The sequence below is a fragment of the Oncorhynchus tshawytscha genome, linkage group LG26 (assembly GCF_018296145.1).
Source record: "Oncorhynchus tshawytscha isolate Ot180627B linkage group LG26, Otsh_v2.0, whole genome shotgun sequence".
Lineage (NCBI taxonomy): Eukaryota > Metazoa > Chordata > Actinopteri > Salmoniformes > Salmonidae > Oncorhynchus > Oncorhynchus tshawytscha.
This window is the reverse complement of record NC_056454.1, coordinates 46,007,746-46,027,899: the sequence shown is the minus strand read 5'-3', so window position 1 is coordinate 46,027,899 and position 20,154 is coordinate 46,007,746. Positions and strand designations below refer to the sequence as shown.

The window sequence follows — 20,154 nt, the reverse complement described above, 5'->3', positions numbered from 1 at the left end:
AAACACAAATATCAGGATGAAATACACTTTTCACCAGTTTTATACTTTACTAGGGGATTGATTGGGAAATAGTGGTTGTTTTAACTTGTGCTCTTTCCAACCTCCCAATTGCTGGGTAGCATCTCCTACAGAAATCTCTCTTTTGATTGATCTACTGACACAATTCCCCCCGAAACGAACAATATTTGGTTAGCAGAAACCCTGCTGAGTATTTCCCATGCCACTTTAGCCGAGACATGTAGAAAAGTTCTCTCTACAAGCCAATCTGCATCCCATGTACAGTCCATAACAGTGTATTGCTTTGGGGGCTATGGAGGGGGTGGGGGGTGAACAAATTGCTGTTGGATGTGTACAACACAGTCCTCGTCAAGAACTACACATTTTTGGTTTGTAGAACCCAGGCTGAGTATTTCCCAGCCCAGTTTATATTAGACAGGCAGTACATTTTTTCCTCTACAACCCAATACTGTAAGTATCCCGTATACCTTGTATTACATTGCAGTGCATTGAGTTTGTGGAGTAAGGACTCACCAGCACTCTGTATTAAAACTGTTGCCTAGCACAAAGGCCCATTTAAGTTTAGCTGATTCTATTAAGTCGTTCTGATAACACATATATATATACAGTGCCTTGCGAAAGTATTTATATATATATATACTTGTATTTTATTGAAAGTGTATTTCTTTAAATATAGCCTACACGACACCACCTACACGACACCTTTCAAAATCCCAATGTGTAAACTTTCAAAAGGAAGGCTGTCAAAATTAATTTTTACCTATATTTTACTAGGCAAGTCAGTTAAGAACAAATTCTTATTTTCAATGACAGCCTAGGAACAGTGGGTTAACTGCCTGTTCAGGGGCAGAACGACAGATTTGTACCTTGTCAGCTCGGGGATTCGAACTTGCAAACTCTCGGTTACTAGTCCACCACTCTAACCCCTAGGCTACCCTGCCGCTCCTAAACAATACAATATTATATCAAATACGTCAAATGATCCATTAATTTTTTTCAAAAGTGGTTGCAATGCTGTGAAAAACAGTTGTACTGCACTAGAGTGCTAACAAAAATCGATATTCCCGAAGTTTAGCATGTTTTGGAAAGGGGACTCTTATTTAAAAAATTTTTTTTTTTTAAATAAAATAAATAAATAAATATATATATATAGAATCGTGGTGCCAGCATAATATCCTGCTGCTAGGAGAACGGTAATCCACGTGCTCCGTTCTGGAAACAGCGGCGGCACCATTCTGTACTCCTCCACACTTCATTCATGTACCTGCCCACTTTACTTTCTATATGAGCACGCTATGAATGTATGCTACTGTAATTATTTTAACAATTATATTTATGGGTAAAAAAAAAAACGTGGAAAGAAGATACCATGCACGGTCTTTATGTTCCATTGGGGAACGAATTGTTCAATGAATTGAATATTTAAGCGTTAAACGTGTAGAATTCACATGCAGTTAAATTCACAACATTTCAAAATGAAATGGCAATAACCACGTTCGTTTTTAGGAGGCCTATGTCGATTTCTCCTTTCATCAGATGGAAATCATGAGTGCAATAACTTCGGGGGCAGTAGCCAATGTGACGAGCACAACGGAACAGGCTTTATGTTATTGATCAATGATACCGCCTATGGGTCATACAAGAAACAACATTTAAATAATATTGTAGTGAAAGTGGTCCAAAACATTGAAAGTTAACTATTGTGGACCATGCAAATAAAACTCACAATACAATGTTCAAATAAATGTTTTTTTTTATTGCTTTCAGAGCTCTCTCTGTTGTCTGGCAGCACACCCTCAATACCCTCTGGAATGCTACACTTCATAAACCCTGTCTGTCATATGCATATATCCATTTCATTTCAATTCGTAAATGTCTCTTACATATGGGCAGCCTAGTCCAACAAGGGCAATGGTGCTTGGAACTGAAAGTTGATATTCTTGTTCACGCATATTCTTTAAAGCCTTCCATTACAGTGTCCTTCATTATACACAGATTGTGATCATGTCTCACACTATTAAGGGTGGAATATAATATTATTCAGAAAACCCTCAGCGGTATCCACACGACAAAGATCCTCATGTAAGAGAAATATTCACTATGCTTGGCGAATAATGGCGTTAGTGGTGATGGTAACTAACCTGATCGTTTTCAAAGTAGTTTTAGAGTTATGTCAATAGTACAACTACATATTTGGATATCTTTACTGATCATCCATGTTTTCACAAGGTTACTCACATTCTCCAGAGACATCTTATATTGATATATATTTATATTTTAAAAAAAAGTATTTTAATGTGGCCTGTTTAACGACACATTTTAAGTCTCCTCCCCACTGACATAATATAAGTGCAGTGTAAAATCTAGGACAATGGTAGACCTGTTTTGACATTTGCAGTGTAAAATCTAGGACAATGGTAGACCTGTTTTGACATTTGCAGTGTAAAATCTAGGACAATGGTAGACCTGTTTTGACATTTGCAGTGTAAAATCTAGGACAATGGTAGACCTGTTTTGACATTTGCAGTGTAAAATCTAGGAAAATGTTAGACCTGTTTTGACATTTGCAGTGTAAAATCTAGGACAATGGTAGACCTGTTTTGACATTTGCAGTGTAAAATCTAGGACAATGGTAGACCTGTTTTGACATTTGCAGTGTAAAATCTAGGACAATGGTAGACCTGTTTTGACATTTGCAGTGTAAAATCTAGGACAATGGTAGACCTGTTTTGACACTCAAGCTGTTGTATTTCAAAACAGCTTTTTTTGTTTCGTTTTCCCCCCATGAAATGAACAAGGAGACAAAAGACCTTGACGATGCAGTGATATCCTAAATGAAAAACAGGTTTAAAAAACAACAACAACCGCAGAATCAGTTTCCACCATAAAACGATCCAATGACAGAATGTGAAAACAGAAGTATAGTATGTGCTCCGTTAGAAAACAGTATAAAATGACATCCTACAAAAAAAAGAGAGATTCAGAGCAGAGTATTAAAAAAAATGCTGAAAATGTCTGTCTCTGTTTGCAGTCTAAACCAGCGGACATGTCACCGCATCAATAAGCACCAAGATTGTGCATTGGACACTGCTCAATGTACACACGTCCCAGATCCATGGAGAAAAGGAAATCAACAGATTCCAGACAAGTGAATGTGTGGTGCCAGCTTGCTGCTTGAGGGAGTTGTAGTGTGAAGAGAGGCTGTATGTGGCCAGACCCTATGGGGAGGTTGTGGTGAGGAGAAGAGGCACGGGGAGACAGGGACAGAACCCCCCTGCTCTTTTGGTCAGTACGGATGGGACTCTTTCCGGCTCAGAATGCAGTTATGGCTGGCAGAGACTGTGGCGCTGCGAATGACCTCCATCCACCTGTATGAAGAGAAAGAGACAAAGGGTTTCACATCCAGTAGACACATATATATATATATATATATATTTTTTTTTTAACCTTTATTTATCTAGACAAGTCAGTTAAGAACAAATTCTTATTTTCAATGACAGCCTAGGAACAGTGGGTTAACTGCCTGTTCAGGGGCAGAATGGCAGATTTGTACCTTGTCAACTGGGGGATTTGAACTTGCAACCTTTTGGTTACTAGTTAACCACTAGGCTACCCTGCCGCCCCATATACTATCTACTGTACACAATACCAAATATACAGAATTGTACTGTACCTGTCAAAGTTGTACTCGCTCTCAGATCTGAAGTAGTAGACGTGGGATTTGAAATGCAGTTTGAAGACGTAGTCTTTGTGGATGTTTTCAGACTCAGTGGGGATGGTGACAGAGTACCCCAACAGGGGGAGACTGGCCAGTGGATAGTCATCCTGGAGAGAGGGGAAAGGACCAAACAGTCAAAAGCATTCTGAATTTCATGGCGCTGCTCACTTTCACTACGAATACACTTTACATCACATTTATGCTTTGATGATGTACAGTATATTAAAATATGGCAAAATGCCCAGGGGCTACAGGTCGTAGAACATGTGCTATGACAAAGCAACTGACTATTGCGTAACTAACACTGGTTCGCTCAGGTGGGGATCCCAATGGATTCAGGGGAGCTGTGCCTAAAGGGAGAGCAGATAGTCCGGCATGGGAATGTGTACGACTCCCTTACATGGAGCACGGAAATCCCACAGAGAGATGAGATATTCTGACATGGAGCACAGAAATCCCACAGAGAGATGAGATATTCTGACATGCAACACGGATCTGAAATCCCACAGAGAGATGGGATATTCTGACATGCAACACGGATCTGAAATCCCACAGAGAGATGGGATATTCTGACATGCAACACGGATCTGAAATCCCACAGAGAGATGAGATATTCTGACATGCAACATGGATCTGAAATCCCACAGAGAGATGGGATATTCTGACATGGAACACGGATCTGAAATCCCACAGAGAGATGAGATATTCTGACATGCAACACGGATCTGAAATCCCACAGAGAGATTGGATATTCAAATCAAATCAAATGGCATTGGTCACATACACATGTGTAAAGGAATGAATAAGAACAGGTACATATAAATATATGGATGAGCGATTGCCGAACGGCATAGGCCAGATAGATGGTATAGAGATGGTATAGATGTACAGTAGATGGTATAGAGTACAGTATTTACATATGAGATGAGTAATGTAGGACATGTAAACATTATATAAAGTGGCATTGTTTAATGTGACTAGTGATACATTTATTACATCCACTTTTTTATTATTAAAGTGGCTAGAGATTTTCTTACATGGAACACGGATCTGAAATGAGCAGGAGGGGAGGGGGTCTGCCCCAGCACACACTGCTGTACTTCGAGCCTTCACAGACTACATGGAAGGAGGAGGGGGGAAGCTCCTTCCCCAGGACACATTCCTGTAGTTCTGGTCCAGTATCCACCAAGTAAGATGGCTGATCTAGGATCAGTTTTACCTTCATTTAGATCATAATGAATCACATAACATGGACAGGACGGACCTGATGAGATGGTGCTTACCTCGTGGGTTTTGTAGAAGAACAGGCTGAAGTTGGTGAAGACCACCCAGAGTTTCTGCCAGCCGTTGCTGTTCTTGAACTTCCTCAGCAGGTTTCCTGACAGCTGATTCTACAGTAGAACAACGATTTACAATCCCGTGAACTTCATTTGTGTGAAAAGGACATATTATGACAAAAATCAAAACAAATAGAGGCAATATCAACAAACATTTATATATATATATATATATTTTTAAATGTTTTTTTATTTAACCTTTACTTAACTATATGAATGTATAAGGAATAGTTCATGCATATGTGCTGTACTGTCAGCTCTGTAAATAAACCCACTGTGATTAAGCCTGGGGCCTCTTTTCAATCCTAACATTGGTTTATCTGATGTAAGTACAGCTATAAACAGTCAGCCTCCAGCCACAGTTTAAAGTCATTGAACCTCTAAGGTCACAGTGAACAACAGCCATCTAGTGGTGATAAAAAGCATGTACTGCCATCTAGTGGTGATAAAAAGCATGTACTGCCATCTAGTGGTGATAAAAAGCATTTACTGTAAACTGAGCCATCGTTGAATACTGAACAAAAATCAAAACGCAACATGTAAAGTGCTGGTCCCATGTTTCATGAGCTGAAATAAGATACCAGAAATTTCCCAAACACACAAAAAGGTTATTTCTCTCAAATTTTGTGCATAAATTTGTTTACATCATCCCTGTTAGTGAGCATTGCTCCTTTGTCAAGATTATCCATCCACCTGACAGGTGTGACATATCAAGAAGCTGACTAAACAATTTGTTCATTACACAGGTGCACCTTGTACTGGGGACAATAAAAGGCCACTCTAAAATGTACAGTTTTGTCACACATATGCCACATATGTCTCAAGTTTTGAGGGAGTGTGCAATTGGCATGCTGACTGCAGGAATGTCCACGAGAGCTGTTGCCAGAAAATTTAATGTTAATTTCTCTACCATAAGCCACTTCCGACGCCATCTTAGAGAATTTGACAGGAGGATTATTTCTGTCTGTAATAAAGCCCTATTGTGGGGAAAAAGTCATTCTGATTGGCTGGGCCTGGGTCCCCATTGGTTGGGACTATGCCATCCTAGGCCCCTGCTTAGTCATGTGAAATCCATAGATTATGGCGTAATTAATTTATTTCAATTGACTGATTTTCTTTCATGAACTGTAACTGTAAAATCCTTGAAATTGTTGCATGTTGCGTTTATATTTTTTGGTCAGTGTATATATGCCATTTAGCAGATTTACAGTCATGCATGCATACATCTTTATAGGTAGGTGGCCCTGGGAATCTAACCCACATTCGCCAAACTCTACCAACTAAGTCATACAGGACCACCATTGCAGGCTACCACTAATTTCTCTTAAATCATTTGTACGTCTTTACAGATGAAAAGTTTTACACAAAAGAATGACACTTTTCACCAATGACCTCAAAGAAGATATGATAGTACGCAAGGACAGTAATTCTACAATGCGATGAGGAGGTCTCTCCTCTCTCCCTGGATCCTTTACCTCTAGACTCCTGCAGGAATCACTAAAGGAGAGGCTGTGAACTCGATACCAGCAAATAAGAGACAGAGGCACTGGGCCCTGGCCACCACTGGGCCCCGCGAGGGAGGCCTCTGAGTCACTGACTGAACTAGGCTCCTCTAGCACGGAGGACAGGCAGACGGACACACAGAAGAGAGCGAGAGAGAGAGAGAAAAGAGAGAGAGAGAGAGGGAGGGAAGGACAGAGACACAAAGACTGAGTGTAAACACACACATACATACACAAGAGGAGCTAACGGTGAGTCCACGGCTGTGAAGAAGGGAAGAAAGGAGTGCACAACCACCCTGGAAAGAGTTCGCAATAGAGATAAGATGAGGAAACCACCCTGGAAAGAGTTCGCAATAGAGATAAGATGAGGAAACCACCCTGGAAAGAGTTCGCAATAGAGATAAGATGAGGAAACCACCCTGGAAAGAGTTAGAAATAGAGATAAGATGAGGAAACCACCCTGGAAAGAGTTAGAAATAGAGATAAGATGAGGAAACCACCCTGGAAAGAGTTCGCAATAGAGATAAGATGAGGAAACCACCCTGGAAAGAGTTAGAAATAGAGATAAGATGAGGAAACCACCCTGGAAAGAGTTAGAAATAGAGATAAGATGAGGAAACCACCCTGGAAAGAGTTCGCAATAGAGATAAGATGAGGAAACCACCCTGGAAAGAGTTAGAAATAGAGATAAGATGAGGAAACCACCCTGGAAAGAGTTAGAAATAGAGATAAGATGAGGAAACCACCCTGGAAAGAGTTCGCAATAGAGATAAGATGAGGAAACCACCCTGGAAAGAGTTAGAAATAGAGATAAGATGAGGAAACCACCCTGGAAAGAGTTCGCAATAGAGATAAGATGAGGAAACCACCCTGGAAAGAGTTCGCAATAGAGGGCTGATTTGAGAACAGTGTCCTTTGCAGTTCACCCACCTCCTGCTAATGTCTGCTCTGCTCTCTGCTCAGAATTCAACAAAGAAAACAAAAGAGCTTGTAGAAGCTGCTTCAGCTGCACTCAGAGCTGCTGTTTAAATCTATGACAAACAACAGTACTACTTCCCCTTCCTGGTGAGATCCAAAGGGGCATACGTAGCAGTTGACAGAAGTGAGAGTACGAACAGCGTAGAGACAAATCACTGAGGTAATATAATGTCCAAATAACACCATAACAGAGAGGGAGTTGCTAAGGAGGACACTGTTCCCAGGTGAGGAAACACACTCAGATATACAGTGGGGCAAAAAAGTATTTAGTCAGCCACCAATTGTGCGAGTTCTCCCACTTAAAAAGATGAGAGGCCTGTAATTTTCATCATAGGTACACTTCAACTATGACAGACAAAATTAGAAAAAAAATCCAGAAAATCACATTGTAGGATTTTTTATGAATTGATTTGCAAATGATGGTGAAAAATAAGTATTTGGTCAATAACAAAAGTTTCTCTCAATACTTTGTTATATACCCTTTGTTGGACGGGAAGAACCTTCTTCTTGGCAATGACAGAGGTCAAACATTTTCTGTACGTCTTCACAAGGTTTTCACACACTGTTGCTGGTATTTTGGCCCATTCCTCCATGCAGATCTCCTCTAGAGCAGTGATGTTTTGGGGCTGTTGCTGGGCAACACGGACATTCAACTCCCTCCAAAGATTTTCCATGGGGTTGAGATCTGGAGACTGGCTTGGCCACTCCAGGACCTTGAGATGCTTCTTATGAAGCCACTCCTTCGTTGCCCGGGCGGTGTGTTTGGGATCATTGTCATGTTGAAAGACCCAGCCACGTTTCATCTTCAATGTCCTTGCTGATGGAAGGAGGTTTTCACTCAAAATCTCACCATACATGGCCCCATTCATTCTTTCCTTTACACGGATCAGTCGTCCTGGTCCTTTGCTGAAAAACAGCCCCAAAGCATGATGTTTCCACCCCCATGCTTCACAGTAGGTATGGTGTTCTTTGGATGCAACTCAGCATTCTTTGTCCTCCAAACACGACGAGTTGAGTTTTTACCAAAAAGTTATATTTTGATTTCATCTGACCATATGACATTCTCTCAATCTTCTTCTGGATCATCCAAATGCTCTCTAGCAAACTTCAGATGGGCCTGGACATGTACTGGCTTAAGCAGGGGGACACGTCTGGCACTGCAGGATTTGAGTCCCTGGCGGCGTAGTGTGTTACTGATGGTAGGCTTTGTTACTTTGGTCCCAGCTCTCTGCAGATCATTCACTAGGTCCCCCCGTGTGGTTCTGGGATTTTTGCTCACCGTTCTTGTGATCATTTTGACCCCACGGGGTGAGATCTTGCGTGGAGCCCCAGATCGAGGGAGATTATCAGTGGTCTTGTATGTCTTCCATTTCCTAATAATTGCTCCCACAGTTGATTTCTTCAAGCCAAGCTGCTTACCTATTGCAAATTCAGTCTTCCCAGCCTGGTGCAGGTCTACAATTTTGTTTCTGGTGTCCTTTGACAGCTCTTTGGTCTTGGCCATAGTGGAGTTTGGAGTGTGACTGTTTGAGGTTGTGGACAGGTGTCTTTTATACTGATAACAAGTTCAAACAGGTGCCATTAATACAGGTAACGAGTGGAGGACAGAGGAGCCTCATAAAGAAGAAGTTACAGGTCTTTGAGAGCCAGAAATCTTGCTTGTTTGTAGGTGACCAAATATTTATTTTCCACCATAATTTGCAAATAAATTCATTAAAAATCCTACAATGTGATTTTCTGGATTTATTTTCTAATTTTGTCTGTCATAGTTGAAGTGTACCTATGATGAAAATTACAGGCCTCTCTCATCTTTTTAAGTGGGAGAACTTGCACAATTGGTGGCTGACTAAATACTTTTTTGCCCCACTGTAGATACACAGACAGACAGAGAGACAGAGAGACTGGGGAAGCCAGAGCAGGACAGGTTAGGGCTGGTTCTGGTTTTGGTACCTCCACGGCTATGCTAAAGTCCACCATGGAGACACTGGTGTTCCTGTGCCAGCACACGTGTACCGTGGTGTTACCACGGTGAGGGGCCTGCCTCTCCAGGGAGGTGCGCGACGCCATCAGGTCGTCCTCAGACTCCGCCTCTGCACAGGAGTCCTCTGTTAGGGATTCTGGGAAATTCAGGAAGCGGTTACTTCCAAGATACACACTATAACAACCTGGGAAGTTGGATCCTACTGTAAAACCAGACGAGATCAACAGTAGCACAGTACTTCACAGTGGCTATGTTTGTGAGTACAGACATGTAGACAGGCTGGATAAAAAAAGGAACATCCTTCAAATCAATGATTTATAAACCATACATTTGGAGCATTGTATTTTAGCTATTGAAGCTCTATGCAGATTTAAAGGTTTGCCCATTCTGGCTCTGAAGTTTCTAGAAGAGGATGAACTGTCTGTGCAAAGAGGACCAGTAAGAGGGAGAATTCAGCAATAACTCGTGGGGTTGGATGATTGTCGGATACACTATTAGTGTTCCTATACAGTGTGCCCAATGCCCAAGCTCTAGTGTAGCCAACTTACTGTTATCTGTCAGACTGCTGGCCAGCCAGTCAGACGTAGGACCGTTGATGCTCTCTGCCAGGATAATGGCCATATTAATGTCCTCCATCCACTTCTCCATCTCTGACAGTGAACTGGAGGGGGAGATAAAAAGGGGGAGGGAGAGAGAGAGAGGGGCGTGAGAGAGAGAGAGAGAGAGAGAGAGAGAGAGAGCGAAAGAGAGAAAAGGAAAGGAGAGAGAGGAGAGAGGAAGAGGAGTGAGAGAAAGAGAGAGAGCGAAAGAGAGATAAACCCAACAGCTTATACTACTGTAAAAACACAACAGCTTATACTACTGTATAAAAACAACAGCTTAAACTACTGTAAAAACACAACAGCTTATACTACTGTAAAACACAACAGCTTATACTACTGTAAAAACAGAACAGTTTATACTACTGTAAATCCCAACAGCTTATATTACTGTAAAAATCCAACAGACAAACATAAAAATATATATATTTTTTTAACCAGTCAGATAAATATGTCATGCCGTTATTTTTATGACTAAGCGAGCGGTAAAAATAATGAATGTGTCTTTGTGATTATATAAAGGCCTCATTGTTGACTCTGCTGATGGGACCGGTCTCCTGCCGATTCACCGACCACGTTATTGTGAACATCTTCATTCCGGAACCTGAAGGTCTACTGGCGAGTGTTTAAAGACTATTCCAGAGACGAGCTGGATCGAACCATAGCCTCACCTTGCTGCTACCACTACTGACTGGCGCTGCCCAACCAGGGTGAATGCGTGAGGCACACCCCACTCATCCTCGCTCTCCCGGATCTGGGAACATAACAGGCACAATCAACACATGAGGCCTGAGAGGGTACATCTGCCTTTGGGAAAGAAGGACTGAGTGTGTGAGAGAGGGAGAGAACGATGGTAGGGAGTTAAAGACAGAGACAGATGGAGGGAGTTAAAGACAGAGACAGATGGAGGGAGTTAAAGACAGAGACAGATGGAGGGAGTTAAAGACAGAGACAGATGGAGGGAGTTAAAGACAGAGACAGATGGAGGGAGTTAAAGACAGAGACAGATGGAGGGAGTTAAAGACAGAGACAGATGGAGGGAGTTAAAGACAGAGTCAGATGGAGGGAGTTAAAGACAGAGTCAGATGGAGGGTGTTAAAGACAGAGACAGATGGAGGGAGTTAAAGACAGAGAGACAGATGGAGGGAGTTAAAGACAGAGTCAGATGGAGGGAGTTAAAGACAGAGACAGATGGAGGGAGTTAAAGACAGAGAGACAGATGGAGGGAGTTAAAGAAAGATGGAAGGAGTTAAAGAGAGAGACAGATGGAGGGAGTTAAAGACAGAGACAGATGGTTAAAGACAGAGACAGATGGAGTTAAAGACAGAGACAGATGGAGGGAGTTAAAGAGATATATAGATATATAGATAGATGGAGGGAGTTAAAGACAGAGTCAGATGGAGGGAGTTAAAGACAGAGTCATATGGAGTTAAAGACAGAGACAGATGGAGGGAGTTAAAGACAGAGAGACAGATGGAGGAGTTAAAGAAAGATAGGAGTTAAAGAGAGAGACAGATGGAGGGAGTTAAAGAAAGACAGATGGAGTTAAAGACAGAGACAGATGGAGGGAGTTAAAGAGATATATAGATATATAGATAGATGGAGGGAGTTAAAGAGAGAGACAGATGGAGTTAAAGTCAGAGACAGATGGAGGGAGTTAAAGACAGAGAGACAGATGGAGGGAGTTAAAGACAGAGACAGATGGAGGGAGTTAAAGACAGAGTCAGATGGAGGGAGTTAAAGACAGAGAGACAGATGGAGGGAGTTAAAGACAGAGACAGATGGAGGGAGTTAAAGACAGAGAGACAGATGGAGGGAGTTAAAGACAGAGACAGATGGAGGGAGTTAAAGACAGAGAGACAGATGGAGGGAGTTAAAGACAGAGAGACAGATGGAGGGAGTTAAAGACAGAGACAGATGGAGGGAGTTAAAGACAGAGACAGATGGAGGGAGTTAAAGACAGAGAGACAGATGGAGGGAGTTAAAGACAGAGACAGATGGAGGGAGTTAAAGACAGAGAGACAGATGGAGGGAGTTAAAGTCAGAGACAGATGGAGGGAGTTAAAGACAGAGAGACAGATGGAGGGAGTTAAAGACAGAGAGACAGATGGAGGGAGTTAAAGACAGAGTCAGATGGAGGGAGTTAAAGACAGAGAGACAGATGGAGGGAGTTAAAGACAGAGTCAGATGGAGGGAGTTAAAGTCAGAGTCAGATGGAGGGAGTTAAAGTCAGAGACAGATGGAGGGAGTTAAAGTCAGAGACAGATGGAGGGAGTTAAAGTCAGAGACAGATGGAGGGAGTTAAAGTCAGAGACAGATGGAGGGAGTTAAAGTCAGAGACAGATGGAGGGAGTTAAAGTCAGAGACAGATGGAGGGAGTTAAAGACAGAGAGACAGATGGAGGGAGTTAAAGACAGAGAGACAGATGGAGGGAGTTAAAGACAGAGTCAGATGGAGGGAGTTAAAGACAGAGAGACAGATGGAGGGAGTTAAAGACAGAGTCAGATGGAGGGAGTTAAAGTCAGAGAGACAGATGGAGGGAGTTAAAGACAGAGAGACAGATGGAGGGAGTTAAAGACAGAGTCAGATGGAGGGAGTTAAAGACAGAGAGACAGATGGAGGGAGTTAAAGACAGAGTCAGATGGAGGGAGTTAAAGACAGAGTCAGATGGAGGGAGTTAAAGACAGAGTCAGATGGAGGGAGTTAAAGACAGAGACAGATGGAGGGAGTTAAAGACAGAGAGACAGATGGAGGGAGTTAAAGAAAGATGGAAGGAGTTAAAGAGAGAGACAGATGGAGGGAGTTAAAGACAGAGACAGATGGAGTTAAAGACAGAGACAGATGGAGGGAGTTAAAGAGATATATAGATATATAGATGGAGGGAGGGAGTTAAAGACAGAGACAGATGGAGGGAGTTAAAGACAGAGACAGATGGAGGGAGTTAAAGACAGAGTCAGATGGAGGGAGTTAAAGACAGAGTCAGATGGAGGGAGTTAAAGACAGAGACAGATGGAGGGAGTTAAAGACAGAGACAGATGGAGGGCGTTAAAGACAGAGACAGATGGAGGGAGTTAAAGACAGAGACAGATGGAGGGAGTTAAAGAGATATATAGATATATAGATGGAGGGAGGGAGTTAAAGACAGAGACAGATGGAGGGAGTTAAAGACTGAGACAGATGGAGGGAGTTAAAACAGAGTCAGATGGAGGGAGTTAAAGACAGAGACAGATGGAGGGAGTTAAAGACAGAGACAGATGGAGGGAGTTAAAGACAGAAACAGATGGAGGGAGTTAAAGACAGAGACAGATGGAGGGAGTTAAAGACAGAGACAGATGGAGGGAGTTAAAGACAGAGACAGATGGAGTTAAAGTCAGAGACAGATGGAGGGAGTTAAAGAGATATATAGATATATAGATGGAGGGAGGGAGTTAAAGACAGAGACAGATGGACGGAGTTAAAGTGGCACAGCAGTTCATTCACAGTAAATAATTAATCTTGTGAAAGCTACTGTACTCTACCGTATTCTACTCTACTGCACTGTACTGTACTCTACCGTATTCTACTCTACTGTACTGTACTGTATTCTACTGTACTCTACTGTGCTCTGCTCTACTCTACTGTATTCTACTCTACTGCACTGTACTGTACTGTACTCTACCGTATTCTACTCTACTGTACTGTACTGTATTCTACTGTACTCTACTGTATTGTACTGTATTCTACACTACTGTACTCTACCATACTGTACTGTACTGTATTCTACTGTACTGTACTGTATTCTACTCTACTGTACTGTACTGTATTCTACTCTACTGTACTGTACTGTATTCTACACTACTGTACTCTACCATACTGTACTGTACTGTATTCTACTCTACTGTACTGTACTGTATTCTACTCTACTGTACTGTATTCTACTCTACTGTACTGTACTGTATTCTACTCTACTGTACTGTACTGTATTCTACACTACTGTACTCTACCATACTGTACTGTACTGTATTCTACTGTACTCTACTGTGCTCTGCTCTACTGTATTCTACTCTACTGCACTGTACTGTACTGTACTCTACCGTATTCTACTCTACTGTACTGTACTGTATTCTACTGTACTCTACTGTGCTCTGCTCTACTCTACTGTATTCTACTCTACTGTACTGTACTGTACTCTACCGTATTCTACTCTACTGTACTGTACTGTATTCTACTGTGCTCTGCTCTGCTCTACTGTATTCTACTCTACTGCACTGTACTCTACTGTACTCACTGTACTGTACTCACGGTACTATACTGTACTGTATTCTACTGTACTCTACTGTTCTCACTGTACTGTACTGTACTCTACTGTACTCTACTGTATTCTACTGTACTCACTGTATTCTACTGTACTCACTGTACCCACTGTACTCTAGTCTACTGTACTCTACGCTGCTGTGCTCTGCTCTACTCTACTGTATTCTACTGTACTGTACTGTACTCTACTGTACTCTAGTCTACTGTGCTCTAGTCTACTGTGCTCCAAGGCAGGGCACAAGGCTGTGAGGGTAAGAGAGGGGAACAAAAGAGACGTACTGTCATGCCATAGAGAGGGAGCTGCCCGTGCACTTTGAACTGGTTCGTTGCCGTCATCCCTCGACTCGTATACAACAGGACATCATTGAACTATCACCATAGAGCAAGAAAACAGAGACTTCAATCATTGACTGGTCATTAATAGTTCTATCACCCTTATTTACGTCACACAAAAAGAACATTGATTGAATGTTTGTGGCTCAGTAAATACATTAGCTCTGTCAGGGATACACCTGATCCAACTGGATTACATTCAATCTGTTTCCTACATGAATCGTGATTCAGATGACTCTTGGTCTCATGAGATGCCCTACAATAACAAAGAGGGACTCTGGCTGAAAGAACAGTATACAGCTGTGTGGAAAGATACGGATGCCGTCGTCTTTGAGGCATTTTGGACAAAAGCCATTCATACTGGGGATGTTAAAATACAGAGCTCTACTTGCCATGACTGTATGTTGTGAGACCACTGAATAATCTGTTTAATAACCCATTCAGGATGACAATCTCAGATAAATTGCAGACATTACCAGGAAGAACATTCGTTGCTGGAGGCCTTTTCCAGACAGCTTACTGAGACAGCCTAACCTTAGGAACTCCTGAAAAAAACACAAATCCCAACATTGCAAGTCAATCACAACATCCCAAATCAAACACAACATCCCAAGTCAAACACAACATGCCAAATCAAACACAACATCCCGAGTCAAACACAACATCCCAAGTCAAACACAACATCCCAAGTCAAACACAACATCCCAAGTCAAACACAACATCCCGAGTCAATCACAACATCCCGAGTCAAACACAACATCCCAAGTCAATCACAACATCCCAAATCAAACACAACATCCCAAATCAAACACAACATCCCAAATCAAACACAACATCAAGTCAATCACAACATCCTACATCAATCACAAACACCCAAGTCAAACACAACATCCCAAGTCAAACACAACATCCCAAGTCAATCACAACATCCCAAGTCAATCACAACATCCCAAGTCAATCACAACATCCCAAGTCAATCACAACATCCCGAGTCAAACACAACATCCCAAGTCAAACACAACATCCCAAGTCAATCACAACATCCTACATCAATCACAAACACCCAAGTCAATCACAAACACCCAAGTCAAACACAACATCCCAAGTCAATCACAACATCCCAAGTCAATCACAACATCCCGAGTCAAACACAACATCCCAAGTCAAACACAACATCCCAAGTCAATCACAACATCCTACATCAATCACAAACACCCAAGTCAATCACAAACACCCAAGTCAAACACAACATCCCAAGTCAAACACAACATCCCAAGTCAATCACAACATCCCAAGTCAATCACAACATCCCAAGTCAATCACAACATCCCAAGTCAATCACAACATCCCGAGTCAAACACAACATCCCAAGTCAAACACAACATCCCAAGTCAAACACAACATCCCAAGTCAATCACAACATCCCGAGTCAAACACAACATCCCAAGTCAATCACAACATCCCAAGTCAATCACAACATCCCAAATCAAACACAACATCCCAAGTCAAACACAACATCCCAAGTCAATCACAACATCCCAAGTCAATCACAACATCCCAAGTCAAGTCTCAGAGAAAGACAACAACTCAGAAAGACATAGAACAACTGCCAAAACAAAAGGAGTGCTTCAAACTAGCTTCTGCAAACTGTTGATATGGGGATATTCCCTACATAGTGCACTACTTTTGAATAGGGCCCAGATCATAAGTAGTGCACTATATTGGGAATAGGGTCCCATTTGGGATGGAGTCCGGTCTCTCCTTGAACTTACCCGCCCTGGAGTGACTAGATTGTCGATGCCAATCAAATCCTTCATAAGCTCCAGCAGCTTCTGGAAGTTCTCCATCTTGATCATGCTTCCATGGAGCTGGGACACCACCTCTGACACATCTGCCAGTGCAGCTAGAGGAGAGGCCATTCAATTAGAAACAACACTAATTTATGATGTCATAGACCTCAACTGCACCAGTAGGCCCTCGACTGCACCAGGAGGCCCTCAACTGCACCAGTAGGTCCTAGATAGCCTGCTTCAGTCTGATAGTTCTGACTGTGTACAGAACAGTAACAGTTACCTCTGCAGTCCCTGAAGTCCACATGTGCAGGCGGGTAGTGTTTGCAGAGGCGCTCCAGGATCTGCTTGTAATGCATGAGGCGGTGCAGGGGCCGGAGGATGAACACGTTGAGGGGGATGTAGCACACCTTCTGCAGCTCAAAGTCCCGGACCAGCACCTCCAGCCGCGGGGAACCCCGGCATGCTTTCTCCAGCTCCACCAGGGCCTCCGAGTGCTTCTGGAGGTGGGCTGTCAGTGGCTAGAAAATTATATATTAGAGTAGAGTAGAATAGAGTAGAAGAGAGCAGAATAGAGTATAGTATAATACAATAAAGTAGAGTAGAATAGAGTAGAGTAGAATAGAGCAGAGCAGAGTAGAGTAGAATAGAGTAGAATAGAGTAGAGTAAAGTAGAATAGAGCAGAGTAGAGTGGAGCAGAGTAGAATAGAGTAGAATAGAGTAGAATAGAGCAGAGTAGAGTAGAGCAGAGTAGAATAGAGTAGAATAGAATAGAGTAGAGTAGAACGGAGTAGAACAGAGTAGAATAAAGTACAGTAGAACGAACATATTTGCACGACCATATCACACACATACGACAGGCTAGGAGAAGCTATGGGTCAGCCACAGAGCAGTCCCCTGGAGTCGGGCTACAGGCAGACTTTACACAAGGCAGCATATATTTGTTCATCGAGGAGTGGTGCAGATACATAGTGAAGTGCATAACAAGTGCAATAACAATGTGAAAGAGGTGCACACACCTTCAGTCCCTGTAGGTGCTTCAGCATGACATCCCCGATGCGCTGGTAGTCTCCTTTGATGTGGGCATTGGAGCACCCTTCCCTAAAATAAAACAGTACGTTTATTTCTCTGGAACAGTTTAGTGCTAGTGTGTGTGTGTGTGTGTATTTTAAGCACTTAAAGTCATATTTCATATTCATGTAGACAATTATGCAAGGGAATTCCAATGAAATGGTTAACCTTTACCTGCACTGCTGAACACCACCAGCAGGTGTCGCTCTTGAGGATGAATTTCAGTTGACGACTAGATTCAGCACCATGTGAACTGACATCGTTCTCAATACTCTTTCATTCAAAATATCAACCAATACATTATGGGGAGGGTAATACAAAACCGAGAGAGGAGGTTCTGAATGTCGTTCCGTTGAGGTGCAACCCCTGTCCACTCACACATCCCACTACCAGCTCTATAATCTAAGATCAAGAGAGGGCTAAAATAAGCCAACTGTATGTCACATTTGAAAAGTAGATGGCAATATATCTGTGCGCGGTAGTTGGTCATCTCGTTTGCCTTTGGGCCTTAGCCACGCCAGATGTCGGCCATGTTTTGAGTGAAAACACGCGTCGTCTCTTCCTTGGAGTTCTGTCTCTTGCTCTGTGGTTTAGTCTTGTAATAAGGCTGGACAGTATGATGTCTGTAGTCGTGACAGTCTGCCAGTCGGGGCTCTGACGTAGGGACCACATCATTTAGAGGAGCAGACAGTGGAATAACCCACGGGGCTAGGAGGAGAAGAAGTGGCTTGATGCAGCGCGACTGTTGCTATAGAAACCCCAGCTCCACAGGAGGCGTGTGTGTCTCTGTGATGAGGCTTCCCAGAATGAATGTCAATACCCAGGATCAATGAAAACCCAAACCAAACCACACTACAAACTGTGTTCTTAATCCAAGAGGGTCTTAACGCAAAAAAAACGAGGCTAAGTGGGAGTGACATTTTGAGAGAAAATAGCCTGAACTACAAAATACATACATCATTGTGGGTGATTGTGACGTGCCATCTCACCATAGAGCCAGTCTCTGCTCCACCTCTCTGAGGAAGACGGACTGAAACCTGTACAGAGGGGCAAAGTTGGTGAAGATGGTGCTCTTCAGGGAGTCCGGCACGGCTTCGTCTTTACCCACCGAGTCCTGAAAAGACTGGGATGACACACGCACGCACACACGCACGCACACAGAGAGAGAGAGAGAGAGAGAGAAAGAGAAATCCAGATCTGCATTAGAGCACAGTGCACATACTTCATTGTGTAAATAGTGACGTTGTCAATTGCCAGTAGTTAAATGAAAAACAGCGGGTTCTGGTGGACTAGGAGCTTGGACTGCATTACAATCTGCATGACTGCCGTGCTTCTGCCAAAATACCTCTGTGATGTGGTTTAGCAACAATCACATGTTACTCTCATGACTTCCACCACATCCTTTAACGACCTGGAGATGAATGGAGGAATCAGTGTCCCATCATTCCTGACACGTCCCAAGGGGAACATTACATGACAGGCTACCTGATCAGATTAGGGAAGCTATAATCTGGTGGGGGCTTGGTTTATCTGGTGGGGGCTTGGTTTATCTGGTGGGGGCTTGGTTTATCTGGTGGGGGCTTGGTTTATCTGGTGGGGGCTTGGTTTATCTGGTGGGGGCTTGGTTTATCTGGCTTGGTTTATCTGGTGGGGGCTTGGTTTATCTGGTGGGGGCTTGGTTTATCTGGTGGGGGCTTGGTTTATCTGGTGGGGGCTTGGTTTATCTGGTGGAGGTTTGGTTTATCTGGTGGGGGCTTGGTTTATCTGGTGGGGGCAACCAGGTGGGGGCTTGGTTTATCTGGTGGGGGTTTGGTTTATCTGGTGGGGCTTGGTTTATCTGGTGGGGGCTTGGTTTATCTGGTGGGGGCTTGGTTTATCTGGTGGAGGTTTGGTTTATCTGGTGGGGGCTTGGTTTATCTGGTGGGGGCTTGGTTTATCTGGTGGCGGCTTGGTTTATCTGGTCTGGTTTATGGGGGCTTGGTTTATCTGGTGGGGGCTTGGTTTATCTGGTGGGGGCTTGGTTTATCTGGTGGGGGCTTGGTTTATCCCTATTCCCTACATAGTCCCCATTGTACTCAGGTCATTTGGATAGTCCATCTGTAGATGCTGTACAGACTATCAGTAACATTTAAACTATCTAAAAACCCTGAACTTAACCCTTACCCTTATTCTAAACCTAAACATAACCATAACCTTAGGAAGCAGTCACAGATAGTTTGTTGATAGTAGGTCCATCTGTATAACATCTGGAGCATCTACAGATGGACAATCCGGACTATTCTAATGAAGTGTGACCTAAAGTAGTGCACTATGTAGGGAACAGGGTGTAATTTGGCTATCTGAAGATGGATGCACTAACTGTAAGTGGCTCTGTATAAGAGCGCCTGCTACATTACTAACATGTAAATGTATATAGGTTGGAGAGAGGGGTTAGGAGGAGGTACGGTACTGCAGGAGAGGACGTACGGTACTGCAGGAGAGGAGGAGGTACGGTACTGAAGGAGGGAGGTACGGTACTGCAGGAGGGAGGAGG

At 42.9% G+C, this 20,154-nt stretch overlaps 1 protein-coding gene across 3 annotated transcripts in view; it reads right to left on the bottom strand.

The window, feature by feature from the left end:
* Positions 1 to 1,753: 1,753 nt before the first annotated feature.
* Positions 1,754 to 20,154, bottom strand: part of LOC112225656 (FERM, ARHGEF and pleckstrin domain-containing protein 1) — a 113,715-nt gene continuing 95,314 nt past the window's right edge. Inside the window, exons 16-28 of one of the 3 annotated variants that reach the window (XR_006080039.1) lie at positions 18,611 to 18,744; positions 17,570 to 17,651; positions 16,833 to 17,070; positions 16,532 to 16,662; positions 15,236 to 15,304; positions 14,706 to 14,795; positions 10,805 to 10,887; positions 10,083 to 10,195; positions 9,504 to 9,670; positions 5,020 to 5,127; positions 3,692 to 3,843; positions 2,743 to 3,386; positions 1,754 to 2,699 (exon numbers count right to left, since the gene is read on the bottom strand). Coding sequence is in view for 2 of the 3 variants with exons in the window: in XM_024389780.2 (XP_024245548.1) it covers positions 3,305 to 3,386; positions 3,692 to 3,843; positions 5,020 to 5,127; positions 9,504 to 9,670; positions 10,083 to 10,195; positions 10,805 to 10,887; positions 14,706 to 14,795; positions 15,236 to 15,304; positions 16,532 to 16,662; positions 16,833 to 17,070; positions 17,570 to 17,651; positions 18,611 to 18,744 (1,449 nt within the window). In the remaining variant the exon portion in view is untranslated. Of the gene's footprint in view, positions 3,387 to 3,691; positions 3,844 to 5,019; positions 5,128 to 9,503; positions 9,671 to 10,082; positions 10,196 to 10,804; positions 10,888 to 14,705; positions 14,796 to 15,235; positions 15,305 to 16,531; positions 16,663 to 16,832; positions 17,071 to 17,569; positions 17,652 to 18,610; positions 18,745 to 20,154 lie in introns of those variants that run through there. The other 2 variants (XM_024389780.2, XM_024389781.2) reach the window with 2 other exon arrangements.